General features: G+C 41.1%; 1 protein-coding gene across 6 annotated transcripts in view; it reads left to right on the forward strand.

The window, feature by feature from the left end:
• A1CF (APOBEC1 complementation factor) overlaps positions 1-17315 on the forward strand; it is a 78223-nt gene that overhangs the window by 42887 nt on the left and 18021 nt on the right. For all 6 annotated transcript variants that reach the window (XM_037066928.1, XM_037066930.1, XM_037066932.1 and 3 more), the window contains 4 exons: positions 1829-1963; positions 3753-3883; positions 8199-8437; positions 13927-14091. In XM_037066928.1, coding sequence (XP_036922823.1) covers positions 1829-1963; positions 3753-3883; positions 8199-8437; positions 13927-14091 — 670 coding nt within the window. The remainder of the gene's footprint in view (positions 1-1828; positions 1964-3752; positions 3884-8198; positions 8438-13926; positions 14092-17315) is intronic.

The following is a 17315-nucleotide window of genomic DNA, read 5'->3' on the forward strand; positions in this document are numbered from 1 at the left end:
TTAGACAGGGTGTGGTAGTAAGGGCTGTGCAGGCAATTATTAAGAGGTAAGTAAATAAAATCTTTAATATGTCTCCGAAAGTATCTAACTTATACTTGTCAGGGAATTCTTAGTTGAGGTATAGCTCACTGGGTTCTCAACTTTTTAAAATAAAAATATGGAAGGGTTTATTTCTTGGATTTCTCCGTGATAAATTTTTGCTACTAGTAATCCTGCAAGAATATAGGGGGAGAAAAGAAACAAAAAACCTTGAGGCAAATATTTCAATATCTAGTAAAGGGAAAACATGCAGTCAGTTAAAGCAAAAAGTAATCAAGGCAAGGCAGAAGACTCATTTGACTTTTTTTTTTAATTTAAAGCAACATAACATCCATCATTAGGATTAAAAAGTGATCGCAACCGCAGACATCATTTAAATACTGTGGTCCCAAAAACCTTTGTGCTAACACATAGAATAATTGAGAAAGACTCAAGTTGGTACATATAAAATTTATCAATGCAGCTAGAAGCTACTTTACTTTTATTTCAACCAACAACTATCGTACAAACAATGTTTCAAAGAACTAACATGTCTTTTTAAAATACACACAAAAAGTATTTGAAAAGGCAGTGAAATTTTTAATAGTAGCTACTTCTACAGATGGGCAGGTTGATATATTGATATATTGATTTTTCTTTTTACTTTATACATTATTACCATGTTTTTCCCAGCATGTATTATTTTATAGTATAAAACTTCTTAAAGTGTTAATTGTAGAAATTAGCAGTGCTTACTGATATTTGGTCCCTTATAGTGTCCTGTCTTCAAAAATCACAAAAAGACAAAGACAAGAGCCCTGGTGATGCCTAAGTGGAAAGTAGACTCACATTTCCCCAGAAGATCAACAGTGGTGGATTAGGCCTGCATTTCACTCTGGGACCCCTGAGTTACTTTAAGATCTTTAACATCCATAGAAATATAGTTAGCATCGCAGAGAAGCGCCCCTACCTACTATTCCTCCTCAAATAACAACATTAAATTAACCAAGCATTTGTTAGGACAAAGGAAAAAAAATAGAAGCTAATTTTCTTTGGACAGAACAGCATTATTACCCACCAAGACATCTCATACTAGAAAACACCTCTCACCATTTTGTCAGCCTTGAAAATAGGTTTAAGTTCCTCACTACCTACCCCCCAAGTTAACCAGCCACTCCTTCTGATGGTAGTCCTCACATTGTTTCTATTCAGGGTCTTGTGTTGCTTTGCTTGGCATATGAAACAACCTAAATTCAGAGAGGCAAGAAGAGGATAACCAATAAACACACACCACATGCCAAGACCTGTGCTATGCATATCTGATGCATTATCTCCTTTAATCAAAAGCTGATTATTATCCTCACTTTGCATATGAGAAAACTGAGGTTCTGAGAAGTCATCTGTCCAAGGACCCACAGCTTGAGAGTCACAGAGCCAAGAAGCCAGCTCCAGAACACTCCCCACCACACCACACAGCCCTCAGAGCAGGTCCAAATGATAGTCAGATCCTTCAATGAGCAGGCTCCAGTGATTTTGAATGACAACAGAAAAAAAATAACCCCTTATGTTTTTCAGTACTTTATAACTTTTCCCATGCTCATCTCAAGCAAGTCATTGAAGCATAGAACATGGTATTAAAATCCACACAAAAGAGACTTTTGTGTGTTTTACCCTCTGACCAGTAAACTGTTATTTGCCAATGATAAATATGTTTCTGACTGTGAAATAATTCTGAACAATAATTGAAAAACTTGAGCTAAAGATCTCTTGTTTTCTTCTCTCCTTCATACAACCTACCCTGTATTTGCAGGAAAATGGACAAAGGAAATACGGTGGCCCCCCACCTGGCTGGGATGCTGCACCCCCAGAAAGGGGCTGTGAAATTTTTATTGGAAAACTTCCCCGAGACCTTTTTGAGGATGAACTTATACCAATATGTGAAAAGGTGAGTCCAAGTTTCAGTTTTCTTATCTTTCAAGGGAAAAGTCTCTTCACTTTGCTTTCCTGCTCATTTTTCCCTGGTCACTGATGGTTTTTCTCTTCTGGTTGCTATTCCTTAAGCCATGAAAACCTTCCCACCTGTTAGTGATGGCCTCCGCTCATTCACCTGTTCCTGACGTCATGGCTGATGACTTTCAAATCTATATCTCAGTCCCCATCTCCACTGGCACACCCTCTCACCACAAACAGAATGGGTCTATCAGCACACAGTAACATGAAAACAGCCTGTCTAGGAGATATTGCTCCAACCTGACATTTTAATGTGTGTGCAACATTTATACCTAAAAAGAAGGGGTAGATGTGTCATAGCTCAAACATGTGTCTATGCGTATTCATCCAGGATGAAATGTTTTTCTACAAGTTCAAATTTCTTGTCTGCCCTGATGTATCCACAAAATTAATTATATAATTATAAAGGTTCTCCGAGTCGTTATATAATCATTAAGTTATAAACTTCCTCAGTTTTAATTCCTAATGATATTTTGTTATTAAACCCCAAATTAAAGGCATAATACAAAATTAACTGTTGTTTTCAATAATTTTCCAAGTGGTATTTAAAAAGCCACATTCTTCAAAAATTTAGCAAAAATGGGAGTTTAGCTATTTCTTTTTCTGAATGCTGAAATCATCTGTGCATGCGTGTGACTGCATGTGTGACTCAACTTCAGATTCGGAACTGCCCCTAATTTTATACACACAATCCCACTTGGCATATGGGCAGTTTATGAGGACTTAATCCTGTAAGAACCTTATAGTGAACCTGAAAATGAGCACCAAGAGCCACCTGAAACACAGAGCTGCAATATGCCTGAACTCTTCCCTAATGAGCCCAGAAAATAATTGGTGTCCCACACTGAATACCTTTGGGTGAGCTGGGGTGGGATGAGATGAGATGAGGGGTAACCAACCAGTGTGGTAACAGCATAGGCTTACTGATGCCTCTTCTTACCGCATATACTCCTCATATCTATTTGGGTCACCCTTGTTATAGCAGCCAGTAATAATGACTTGCTGAGTCTGTATCTCTGGGCAGCATTTGGAGTACCAGGAGGGAGTAGTATATAAGCAAACAGAGTAGCTATAGGTAGAGGTTAGTGAGTAGTACCTTTCTATGGTGGAGGTGCTGGTCCTGGGTCCACTGTATTAAGACCAGCACTCACCTTCACCCTACAGATTGTGAGAATAATTTTGGGGGGCCCTCCAAACCATCCTCTGAAACACAGCCTCTGTATTCCCTTTGATGATGTGGTTGGGAAAAGGCAACTAAAAAGGTTTAGCAAGGTTCCAAATCAGTGTTCCTCATTTTTTCTTCAATACCAGAGTATTACCAAGCAAAGATAAAACTAAGGCTACTTCAGAGGCCTGTAGAAAGAAAAAGGACAAATGTATCAAGAAATTGTACTCCTGATGCCAAATGTATTTTCAGGTCGCTAGGACATTGCATAAATCCTCAGATAGTTTTGTGGTGAAAGGTCATCTGCCTTGCTCTGTCAAAAACATATTCTGTTAACTCAGGCTGAAATGCCATTCATACAAAATTTTTTTTAACTTGACTTTGTCCACAAGTCAGATAATGGGCCTGAACCCAGCATGAAAATACGCAAACCATTTCTGCAGGGATGCAAATGTCAAATATGGCAGCGACAGACTCCAGAAAACTGTGTGCATGTGTGTGTGTTCATTAGGAAGTACAAATGCAGAAATGGGAACTTCTCTTTTTCTATCACTTACAGATTGGTAAAATTTATGAAATGAGAATGATGATGGATTTCAATGGCAACAATAGAGGGTACGCCTTTGTAACATTCTCAAATAAACAGGAAGCCAAGAACGCAGTCAAGCAACTTAATAATTACGAAATCAGGTAAGATCCACCTTTTCTAGATAAAGTGAATCAGACAACGTACCTGTATCTGTTCTTCTATCAAGTTTACCTAATATAGTATATGCAAAGATAGCAAAACCAGAAATGAAAAAATTTAGCTCTTTTCTTTGTGAAAGATCAGTTTAATGAAATATTGGTTTGATACCAACACTGTATTAGCTGCCAAACTACGTTCTGTGAAATGTTTATAGAAACAAAATTTAACCCTGGCTGGTGTAGCTCAGTGCACTGAGCGCAGGCCTGCGAACCAAAGGATCACAGTTCGATTCCCAGTCAACGCACATGCCTGGGTTGCAGGCCAGTTCCCAGCAGGGGATGCACGGGAAGCAACCATACATTGATATTTCTCCTTCTCTTTCCTTCCTTTCCCCTCTAAAGATAAATAAAAAATCTTAAAAAGAAAAACAAAATTTATAATTTATCCATTTCATAAATATGTGCTGGCATGGCTTAAAATATTAGAAATATACCAAGGTATATACTTCCCTAGCCTCCAAGTGAGAAAATAGATGTATAAGATTATTTATGAGAGTATGAAAAAATAATACCAGGAAATGGGATAAAGTTGTGCCAGGAGGTAGATTCTCTAACTCAGTGTATCTGAGGAAATATTCCCCAGGGGAAAGCATGATTTCACCTGAGACTTGAAGGAAAAAAAATCCAGCCACGACAGTCATACCTGGAGAAAGGTTAGTCTAGAGAAGGAAGAGCAAGTGCAGAGATTCCGAACTGAGACCGAGGCTGGTGTGTTAGCGGGAAAGCCAGCTCGGTAGAACCGAGTGGAGAGAGAAGGGCTGACGGCGACACAGTGGGAGAGCCTTCTACTCCATGTTTAAGAATTTGGATTCTGTTCTAATGAAAAGAGGAACTCACAGAGGGTTTTAATGAGCTTTATGCTTTTTAAAACATTACTCTGGCTGTTTTAAAAATGAAGAGGGAGGCCAGTGAGAGGGCCGCCACAGTGATATTGATCTCAGTAAGACTTGCTGGTAGTTGCAGGAGGGTGGGGTTGGGGGTGGTTAGTAATGAAGGTGATGGCAAGGGTCAGGTCTGGGATACATCTGGGAGTTTGAATAGATCAGACTGGGTAAATACTGGGCTAGGAGTGTGAGTGATTTAGGATTCAGAGAGGAGACCCAGGATGTTGGTACAAGCATCTGTGAGTGTGACAATGTCATTGAAATGGAAGAAACTAGAGAACAGCAGGAAACAGGAAGAGCTCTGTTTGGGGCATTTACATTTGAGATGCACATTACCCATCCTGGGGGAGATGGTGAACAGGTGATCGCATGATATCAGAGTCAGATGAGAAGTCAAAGCGGGAATACAAATGTGGAGGTCTCAAACAGAGAGAACACTTTAACCCATGGACTGGGGAGGGTTCCAGGACACAATTGACCCCATGCAGTCAACAACTGGTCTTCATAAACTGGTCATAGGGCTACTTCATGAACTGGGTGATGTTCTATGTCCCCCACTTGCAGAGGGCACTGACATAAATCCTTGGCCAAAGGAAGCCCTGTGCTGGCTGGAAGACAGCAGCTCAAAGGCTGTAGCTTTGGCATCAGACAGGTTCACTGGGGCGCCAACAAGTAACATGACCTCTCTGAGCCTCAAGTTTCTCACCTATAGAGATAATAAATGATACTTAGAAGTTTTATTGTAGGGATACCATAAATATTTTTAAATGTTTAGCCCAGTGTTTGACACACAGTAACAGGTCAATAAGTCATCAATAGTAGTATTATATATTAGTATATGTCATTGATCCTAACATATAGTTTTTCACATATATTTTTCTTTCTGAAATAGATAGGTACTTTAATATTGATGGAATCTTAAAACTGATGAATACACAGAGAGAGAATTCTCTCCAATATTTTTCTGTCACCTTCTAGAGATCCAAAAAAGTCATGTATTATCCTTATAACTCTGTAATTGAATCAGCAATTGGGTCATTTTTCTTGAACCCCTTGGCCACCAAAAGATTACCTGGAGGTGAAAACAACTAATAGCCTCACCATTCAGCCCCAAGGTTGGATTTTGGAACACAGTCTTAGAGAAAACATAAAGGAGGCTCTCTGCCAGCACATATTAGTTGCAAGGTGATATTAGTTGCAAGGTGAAGGAATAGGGTAAATGGAATGTGAAGTAGCAGAACAGACACCCCAGAGCCAACCTCACCTACTTCTGCTCTGCCTTCAGCCAGTGGGACCCGCCTGAGAGAGAATTTTTCTTGTAGAGAAGACAATAACCTTTGATTTGTTTTTACCAGGTTATAGATAAGGTTTTTATCCAGAAAAGACCCACAATTGTCAGAGCATCCTCCTCATCATAAAATATTCACTGAGCATCATCTAAATGCCTGGCTTCTGGAGACATTAAAGTTGTGCCCTCTGCTTTTGAGAGATGGCTTTTCTTCTCCAAGTGCTTCTGGGAAAGGTGCCTAACAAACCACACAGATTGAGAAACAGGATATAGAGCCTCTGGGCTCCCCCTGCTGGTAGCTGACACCCCACCATGCCCTAACTATCAAAAATAATAATGTCTCAATAAATAATATCTAGGAAGGGAGCATGTATTAAGTGAAGTTTCTTTCAAATGAAAGATTACTTTATCAACCTTTCCCTTCCCCTCCAAAAAAAACCAAACAAAAAAAAAAAAAAACAGCACATTCCTAGCACAATGGAAATGGACCTGTCACTGATCCAATATGGTCCTGGGTTCTTCCTGAAGAACCTGGTTGCATAGAAGGCAACCAGGACAGCAGCCCAACCTTGCTCAGAATCCCTGCCACGTACCCAAAAGTCACAAGTTCCAAGAAGCCAGCAGTCTCCCGCTCACCTGGATGTGCATTTTATATCATGACACACAGGTAATTTCCACGAAGGGAATTTTATCCAATTCTAATAACTTTGTGTCATTACAAAACTCAGCCTAATTTGTAACACATGCACACACACACACACAAAGCAACAAAACTACAAATAAAAGTTAAGCCATTCCTCCCTCACTCCACTGCCCAAAGATAATCACTATGTTAACTTTTATTGTCTTTCTTTCTAGATTTTCTATATAGTTGTAATCAAAATGGCCTCCTCACACACTTATTTTGTAGACTTTTTTAAAACCCAGCAGCATGTGGTGAACTGCTTTTATTTAACCAGTAAATATGCTTCTACAACACTGTGTTCAGTGACTGCGGCACACAGTGTAGAATACGATGAATGCCTGTCTTTTGTTAACTAGTGATTCTCAGCCAGCAGCAAACTGTTCACAATAGGAAACATCTAGAAGAGTGAGGAGTCACTTTTCAATGACCTAATGGGTAGCTACTGGCATTTGGTGGGTGAGAATGAGGATGACAAATATACTTTGCTACAGAATGAGGACACATCAGGCCCCAAGTCAGTAACACTTCAATTGAGATACATTACACTAGCCCCATATGTTGGGATATTTTGCTCATTTCCCATTTGGAGGGGGGCCCATTTAAATAACAACAATGACTATCCTTCTACATAATACTTGGTGCTCATCTGTTTCCTAAGGTCACTTTCATAAGGGGCATTATTTGGTCAAAGGTTATGCACACTTGGGACTTTTGGTACACTCTGCCAAATGTTTCCCAGAAAAGTTTAATCAATCTGCACTCTGCCAGGGAAGGTGTACTTCAACTTGCTATTAAGCAACACTGGTCAGTGGAAGAAACAGAAACTGAACTGAGAATCCGGCAAGTCACTTAATTTCTTGGAGTCTCAAGTTCTTCAGATATAAAATGGAAATAACACCTACCCACCAGCCAGCGCCCTGTAGGGGCCAAGTAAGATAATGTATAAAAATCCGTTCAAGCATAGGGACTATTTTTAATAGCAATTATGTCGGAGTAGCTTCCCAGTTTGGATGAAAAAGAAAGGGAACACCAGGAGTTGCAAACCCAAATGCCTCCAGGGCAGGCACCTGTACTGTGGGCAGCAATTAAGGCCTCAGCATTGGGGATATTTTAGGGAGGGGTGATGACTGGCGAATCCATATCTACTCCCAAGACAGCTGATGCTATTCAGCTTCAAATACCTTTTTTTCTTTAAAAATATAGAGCAGATGCTGACAGATTTCCCAATTTTTCAAAAGCAACCACTGCTTTCCAAAAATGCTTTAATCACTATGGAGACCAAACACCCCACACCCACAGGCCATTTCAGGTACAGAGTCATACAATACTTCAACTTCTGCTTTAAACCTTCATCGCACATGGATTCTCACCAATCAAAGCTCTGCTCTTTTTTTTTCGCAGAAACGGGCGTCTTTTAGGGGTTTGTGCCAGTGTGGATAACTGCCGACTGTTTGTGGGGGGAATTCCAAAAACCAAAAAGAGGGAAGAAATCTTATCAGAGATGAAGAAGGTAACCGAAGGAGTTGTCGACGTCATTGTCTACCCAAGTGCTGCAGATAAAACCAAAAACCGAGGCTTTGCCTTCGTGGAATACCAGAGCCATCGGACAGCTGCCATGGCCCGGAGGAAGCTTCTGCCAGGTTAGCAACCCCCTGCTCAAAACCGAGTCTCCCCGGCCCCTCCCTGCCCGCCTCAGGCTGCTGTGCACCTCAGCAAAGGAGACCAATGCTTGCTGTTGTCCTGTTGGATGTTGTTGTTCTGTATCTTTGCTTATGTTTCACACTCGTTATCCTTCTTATCTATCTCAGAATAAATTACATCTCCTAAAGTTTTCACAGACTAGGCTCTGAAAAAATACTCTATGCATTAAGTCTAATTTGCATGCACTGGAGAAATGGGGAACTTCAAGCTCCAGCCATCCTATCATGAATACTTAAAAATTTTTCTTAAAATTAAATACATCAACCAAGTTATTTTTATAGAGAGACTTTGTTATACAGTTTATTAGAAATAGGGTAGGTTATCCATTACAAGGTGGAAATAATAAATCTTCAAAAGCTGCATTATCCCAAAGACAATTAAGTAAGATACTTTCATCACGACTCCCTAGTGTCCAGTAACTTCTGCATAGCTGGCGGGGAACAGAAATAATGGCTCTCTGTAGAAAGGCACCTTTGTTAGTTGCGGCAGCCCCAGGCAAGGTCCCATCTGGGCAGCAACCGTCAATTCCTACATTGAAAGAACTCCACACCAAGACGGCCTCCGTCAGAGGGACTTGGGAAACATTGTTGAAAGTCTTCACTCTAAAATATTTGCTAAAACGTACATGAAGTAAGGTATTAAAGTGAACTACTATCAAAATAAGAGGATTTCCGTAGTTACAGACTGGACACACCTGAATCAACTCTTTTCATGGTTACTAAGGGAGAGCCACCAGAACTGAAAAGAGCACAACAGAAACCTGTGGATTTATGCTGCCCTTGTGCATGTTCTTAACGACAAAACAAACCCCCAGTAGGATTAGCCCACTAGATATTTTCAAAACTGGATGATGGCTTCTGAGCGTGGAAAAAAAGATTTAACAATATTTTCATAAAGGCAGCTAAAGTAATATATATATATAATACGAGCTCACCCCTAAATTGCTGAATCTGTTAGAGGGGAGCATAAATTTAACGTTGAAGCTTCCATTCACTCTTTAGTCGAGTCAGCTGACTCACAGCTACATAACACCCCGCCTGGTGGGGCACAGCCAACTTCTCAGTGGCCTGAACTCCGTACGTTGCTATCCTCAACTCTTCTCTCTCCTTCAACTCTAACAATTCTTCCTTTGAAAAGTCCCTCATTCCATCCTGTTCTCAGGACACTATTATGATCTAACACAGACACTTCCTCCCCTTAATTTTTTCAAGATCTCCTAATTATTCTCTCAGTCCTGCTCTCCCTGGGGTGCACCCGACCTCTGCCTACTCCATCCCCAACGTTACTGTGAGATTGGTGTTTGCCAACTATCATGTCATCTTTCCAACAAGTTCTGGCAAACAGTAGCAATTCCATCTCTATCTGTTGATAGGTTGAATGGTGTCAGTCTCTTATCAGTCCAAAAGTATGTGCCGAGCCCTTACTGCATATGAGATAAGGAGTAAACCTCTGAGCCTGCCACTTACGGCCTTCCATTCACTGCCCTAGTCCTTTACAAGCATATTATATGCCTTCTCGTTCCCAATAAAATCCCTTTGTATCAGGACAAACCCCTCAGTGTGCTAGACAACACCATGCTATTTTTTTGTCTCCTCCATTCCTAAGGTTGAGTCCCTTTCCCCTCTGTTGGCTGATGGTGCTCAAAGCCCCAGCGCACCACCACTTCCTTGAGAAACCAGCCACACTGTTACAGCCCCCACGAATCACTCTCTTCCTTCACTGCCTGTAAAGGGAGACATGTGCAATGATTCTGGGGTTGGGGGAGGAAGAGAGTGAAAGAGAGTCCAGAATGGGAGAAAAGGGGCAGACAACCAGCATTCCTAGAGAATCAGAACTTCTCATCCATCAGCTTCCCCTCTCTTCAAAAACAATACCGCATACTGACTTCCCTTCCCATCCACCCCCGACCCCAAGAAAGGCCTTCTGTCTTTACCTGAGTTGAGTGGACGGGGCTGTGCAGAGGTGAGCTGCCAGGCTTCAGGAATTCTTAAGTACTTTGTTACACTTCCACCCAAAGTCCCAACTTTTCCCTCTGCAGTCTCCGTCCAGAAGCCAGGAGTATGCACGCTGCCTCACGCTCCCCAACCACTAAGCGTCTTCGTCCTGACCCAGGCAGCACCCCTTGTCCGTGGCCTTTATATTGGCCTCAGCTGAGCTGACTTTCATTCAGCTGGATTTTAGTCAGCCTGCCTCATCAGCAGATTACCAAGATGAGGCCCAGTGGTGAATAAGCCAGCCTCAGCAAACGGTTTCATTTCTACTGAAGCCCGAGAGTAACATCTATTATCCATTTGGACATTCTACCTATTACCCTACTGTACTTTCAACAACAACAAAGGATTTCTGGACAGCCTAATTTTAAAGAATAAAGAAGTCCTCAAGGAACATGATAAGCAAGGCCTACAAGAAGCTCTTCCCTCTGAACTGATCCAGACATGGAAACAGAAGTGATATATTGGCTCTCCAACCACCTACCTCCTGCTAACAGTGGCAGCTCTCATTTGACAAGACACATCTTTGCTGAGCTATGTACAGAGCAGAGTTGTTGCATTCTACTCAGAGATTATCAAAGAAGACTAAGAATGCTCATGAAAAATTCTCACAGGGTCAGCCTACATCAGAATCACGTACAGGGCTTGCTACAGCAGATGGTGGAGCTCACTACCAGCATTCTGGATTCACCAGGTCTGGGGTGGGGTCTGATAATTTGCATTTATAGCAAATTCCCAGGATGCTGCTACTCACGAGACCACATGTCTGAAGTGGTGATTGTCCACCATGCGCTACAAATTTGAAACACAGAGGAGGTTTTTAAACATATCAGTACCCAAATCAACCTCTAATTAAGTGAACCTGCTTCTTTGGGTTACGGAGGCTGGGCACTGGTGTTTTAAGTTTTCCAGATGATTCTATTGTGCAGCCAAATTTGTTGATCCACTGCTAAATCTATCGACTAATACTGGACATTCACCTGCAAGGGAGGTAAATAGGACCACTTTGGGAACACTCAGTACGGAAACATTTATTGAGCGTCTACAACATAATTTGCTGTCTTCTAAATATCATGGGAGATTCTTAAAAAATGATACCCAGCTACTGAACTCAGAGTACATATTCTGAGACAACTATACATACATGAATACATATACACATTCATGTAATAATTCAGTAATATATTAGTAATAATGTATGTCCAGTAATAATACATATTATTGAATTATCATTTAAAATGATAAATTAAGTCCCTTATATGTATTATCTTTCTTTGTTGTCTTCACAACAACCCTAATAAAGGAAGTACTTTTATTATCCCAGTTTCACAGATGAGGAAATTGGTACTTAGAAAGGTTAAGCTTCCTAGCCACAGATCCGATATTTGAACTTGCCAGATTTCAAAGCCTCTGTTCCCAAATCACTCTGCAGCACTGACTTCCACAGGGATGTTTATGGAAATCGCTGCTTCCCAGACATCCTCTCCCTTCTGTCCCTTTTAGCCTTTTGCAAATATTTAGGCTCATGGATGACATAACCATGGTCCCAGTCTGGGAAGGCAAAAGCCAGTGTGCACAATGGCAGTTCTCAACCTTGTCTGCATGTCAGAATTAACTGTGGTGCTTATAAGAGTCCTGAGGCCCAGACCACTCATATCAGAATTCGTCAGGAGAGTCCAAGGATCAGTGATGAGTGGGTAAATCTTTAACAGCCAGCTCCCAGGAGAAAACCAAAAGAACTGACTTGCCGGTTTCCATGGTATTAACACTCCCACTGCAGCCAATTAGAAGCTACCAACGTGATAACAACGGGCTCACACAATTCTGAAGATGTAACCATCTATTCTTGCAAGTAGGGAGGAACTGGATCCAGCACTGAGTGGAACCCAGGTTTCAGTATTTTTTAAAGCTCTTCCAAGGCTGAGGACCACCGGGCTACAGAAATCAGTCACCTGAGAGACCTAGGAATCCCGGGACGATGCAGACAGCAACGTCTGTGTAAAGCATGGAACAGGAAGGGAGGGGAGCACAAGGTACAGAGGTAAAGGAAGGGAAGGAGGAGAAGGGAAGAGAAGGGAAGTGAAGGAAGGAAGCAATCTTTAAAAAAAAAAAAAAACTATTCTGTGGGAAGCAATGCAGAGCAAGGTACCTAGTCAGCTTGGGTAGCAAGAGCCCGGATCTCTAAGATCAGCTAATTTGCTACAATGAGCCTATCTTGGGGGTTTTAGGATGTCAATGCCACCTCTGCTTTCACTGACTACTTTTCAAAGAATAAAGACACATTTTGATTGAAAATAACTGCCTCCCATATGTACTAATTAAACAACAAAACCTTGACCAATACTGAGAATTTCTGATTTTGTTCCCTCGGGCTTTTTATTGTTTCCAATAAAAATACAGCTTATTCCATAACAGTATAAAATAAATGAGATTTTTTATCAGATTTGAAACTGAGCTGACCCTTACAGTCCTCTCATTGTTTCAACATGGATCCGTGCTGTTGAAGAGGGGGCAATGGGGGGCTGGGTAATAAGTAACAGAAGCGGTGGGGAAGTGAAATAAGTCTGGGCAAGCTATCTTCTTGAAAGCTCATTTCCTCTTCCATAAAATTGAGAAGGGCATTCCCCTCCCCACCGAGTAACCCTGAGACACCATATGGAAAACGCATAGTACAGCGTAAGACACTTAGGAAACCGCAAGCTTTAGAAATACAAAAATATACGTGGCCGTGGATAACAACTAATCTTTTAAGAAGAGTGCAGTTTCTCATCATAGACTCTTCCATTGCGCTTTGGCTTCTTAATTTGGATTAGAAAGTTGTTTTTCTCTGGATCCCCGCATTGTGCATGTTCTGAGAGAGAACTAGGAGGGAAGACAGTAGATCAGAGCCCTGACCAAGTGAAACAGAGAGCAAGCTAGGCGAGCCTGAGCCTGACCCACTGTGCCCAGGCACCATTTTGGACAGCTCAGAGGTGGCACCTGGCCACACAGATTCCAACAGCAGCAGTGATACTTCCTAGTGACCCTTCTAATGCTTCGTGAAGTCAGGCTTGATGTGTGAGCCCTAAATCCATTATTTTCCTTACTCCCCTTTGCCCTCTCATCTCCAACAACTACCTTCATCTGTAGGAGCTGCTCTAAGACTAGAACATGCCCTTTGCTGCCTCATCTATGTCGGGCCTCAAAACACATCCCAGTTCCCTTTATACCAGGTCATTATAATCAACCACTTACCATATAGAAGTTCCCTCTAGCCAGCTCCTACATTTATTTGGAATGTCTCTTAAAGTCACTAATCACCTCTTTTAATATTGTTCTTCTTGTTCAATTAAGACCTCAAAGATCAGTTTAATTTAAAAGGCCACCAGTCAGAACTGAGGTAATGGTGTCCTAATTCCTATGTAATTCACAATAATACTTGTGATTCTTTTCAACAGGAAGAATCCAACTCTGGGGACACCCTATTGCAGTAGACTGGGCAGAGCCTGAAGTAGAAGTTGATGAGGACACAATGTCTTCGGTGAAAATCCTGTATGTGAGAAACCTAATGCTGTCTACCTCTGAAGAAACGATTGAAAAAGAATTCAGCAATATTAAACCAGGTAAGACATATCACAGATGACTACTTTTTCAGAAGGTACTTGAAAAACACTTAGACTTATGATGACTTTCATAACTTTAAATAGGACACCTTTCATTTATCATTCTCATAATTGCATGCAAACTGTAAAAACTATATTCCCACCTTTCTACTAGAAAATAGGGACATGTGGTCCTATATTTATCAATCTTATAATTTTACATTTATCTGTGTGATTACATAATGAATACATATTTCCTTCACTAAACTATACATTTCATGATTTTTTTTTATTGCTCTTTTTGTGCCTTCAGCCCCTGTGTTTGTGCCCGGCATATAGTAGATGCTCAATAAGTATTTATTGTGTTAAGGACTATGTGGGCATATCTACAGACTAATGCAGGGTTTCTCAACTTCAGTATTCTTGATATTTGGGGCCAGATAACTTTTGGTTGTGGAGGTCTGTCCTATGCGTTATAGGATATGTAACAGTATCCAGGCCTTTGCCCACTCAGCAACCCCCCAAGATGTAATAATCAAAACTGTCTCCGGACATTGCCAACTTTATCACAGAGGACCAAAGTGCTGTACTTGGGAACCACTGTTCTCATGAAATATGATTATGACTTCAGGTACATAAGTAAGTAGGTGACAACTAATTCTAGGAAACTCATTTGGATGAAGAGGAAGGGGAAGGAATAGAGGGAAGGTGGAGGGGGGATAATTAGTCACTGCTCATCATGTCCACACTTTTCAGTATCACTCTGAAGTCCTAAGATAGACTCCCCATCTTTTTTCTCATACAGGAACTACAACACAAAGACAGGTGAGGCATTTCAAGATGCAATGTCCAAACAAGCCTTTCCCAAAGCAGTTCTGTAGAACATTATTTCTACAAACTGTTAGCAGTCCATTCCTGCTTAAAGGAGCCCACAGTCAAACAAGTTTGTAAGCACCAGATTTAACAAAATTAAATAGATTTTTTCTGCAGTGGGACTTATCACAGTCCTTAACATTCTAATAGACTTCGACAGTCTCTGAAAGAAGAAATGAAGGATGCTGGATTTCCCAAATATTTGGACCGTGAATCCCATTTTTTGGCAGACCATCTCATGGGATTACTGTCTTGGAACACACTCTAGCCTAAGTTTATCACTGCGGCAACACCTTTGCATAAGTGAGAATTTTTCTGTGTCCAGGCAGTAACTCTCTAGGTGGTTGATAAACATGGGCCATGGTGCCACCATGTTAAAACTGCCTAAGAATATTGACTTCACACACTCATGTCACCTGTTTCTGTCTCTGGGTGCTGTGTCAGGTCTAACAGGATAAGCTCATTTGTTCTCATCACAAGTAGTAAGAAGGTCATTTCTCCCTTTTTAAAAACTCACCAGAGATTTGTCTATTTCTAGCCTTCAGGAACTCTGCCTTCCTGCCATGTTAGTATATGGGGTGGTTCCCTGCCACTAGCTAGAAATCCATAACTAATGCAGAGACTGCAAATGACTGACTGCCTCACCATGCGCCAGGCATTGCAGGGGGGGCACTTTCACGGCGCATGTTGTTTATTCATCGCCACAACCCTACGATGCAGGTTACTTTATTACTTAAATTATTTTCTAGATTAGAAAGCTAGGACCCAGAGCAAGTAATTAACTTGTTCAGGATCATACAGCTAACAAGAGGCAAATATCAAATTTGAGTCTAGATCTGGTTAGGAGCTTGTTCTTCACAGCTCTATGACCCACGTGCCCCATCCTTACTCCATTCACTCATTCATTTAACTGTCATTACTCTGGTAGCTCCTCTATGCCAGGCACTGTGGGAGGAGCTGGCAAGCATGAAAAGCATGTGAAAGGAGTTTGAGATGCTCCAGAAAAATAATATGGATGGCAGTCTACCGTTGGGGTGCAGAGAAGACTCCTGTTTAGGAAACATCTGAAGGTTGATGCAGTTGTAGGGACAGGAACGGATATGTGTATCAGTAATGCTTCCTCACCTCCTCTCTCCACTTTGTGTTAACTTTTCTACTTTCCCAGAGTGAATAATACTTCTTATTTTTATATGCTTAAAACATTACCTTTTTTTGGAAAGGGCTAGAGTGAGAAACTACTAAAAGGCCGCTTCCTTTCATAGTTACTGGTTATCAGCCTTTCCATCTGCATGTTGAAGAGAAACACATGCCCAGGCCCCATTAATTATATGAAAATAATAAATGAATTACAGATAGTGGATGAATAGCAGGCACCTGCTGTATTGGAAAGAAAAAAGAGCCAACCAGCTTGTTTTCTTGTGGAAAAAATGTGTTTAGATCCCTCAGAGAAATCAGAGCATTCCTGGCAAATATTTGACCATATATTATTTCAACCCTGATTAGCCTGAAAATAGTACAATGCCACTCAAGAAAATAAATGACAATCAGAGCAGAAACTGGGCCCCCAAAATGTATGTTCTTCCCCTTTGTAGCCTAGGGGTATCTGCTGAAATTCTAGTTATAGTTATTCTACAGAATCTGATTTTCCTAAAAAAGCTCAGCATCAGAATCACCTGGAGGGCTTGTTAAAACAGACTGTTAGCTGACTGACTGTTAGCTGACTGCTCCCAGAGTTGTTCATTCAGTAGTCGGGGGGCGGGACAAACCCAAGGAGCTGCATTTCTGTGAAGTGCCAGGCTGAAGCTCTTTTTGCTGGTCTGAGGACCTCACTTTGAGAACCATGGTCCTCTGATAATCTTCCCTTTGGACTGCATGTGTGTTTCTCTTCAGGCGACTGATAATGAACAAAGTAAGAGTTTTCAAGTTAGGATTTCAGAGATTCAGAGAGTCTTTTTCAACATAGCTGATGGATTAACACTGATGTTTTTCATTGCCTCACTTTCTGCCAAATGTTGATCAATCAGTGAACTAATTCCTATACACTAAAGAAGGAATACATTAAAATAAGGCATGTGGTGAACATTATTGTAGAGAAAAACAGCTTTTATGATACAAACTCTCACTTTCTCATTTGCTTGTTTTATGAGACTAAATTTCATATATCAAAATGTCCAAAATCAGGTGTGGGTGGACATCACTGCTCAAAAATGCAAGCCAACTTTAACATCTGCAAGATGAATTTTAGAACATCTTAATCATTATCACCTGAAAGTCACCCAACTAATGTGGATGACAGAGGCTGGAGTGTGAATTAACTGATAATACTCGCTCATTCCACATACATTTACTGAGCAGTCCTGTGCACACAGCTC

The sequence above is a fragment of the Sturnira hondurensis genome, unplaced genomic scaffold (genome assembly GCF_014824575.4).
Source record: "Sturnira hondurensis isolate 20B ecotype Veracruz unplaced genomic scaffold, ASM1482457v3 Scaffold0016684, whole genome shotgun sequence".
Classification (NCBI taxonomy): domain Eukaryota; kingdom Metazoa; phylum Chordata; class Mammalia; order Chiroptera; family Phyllostomidae; genus Sturnira; species Sturnira hondurensis.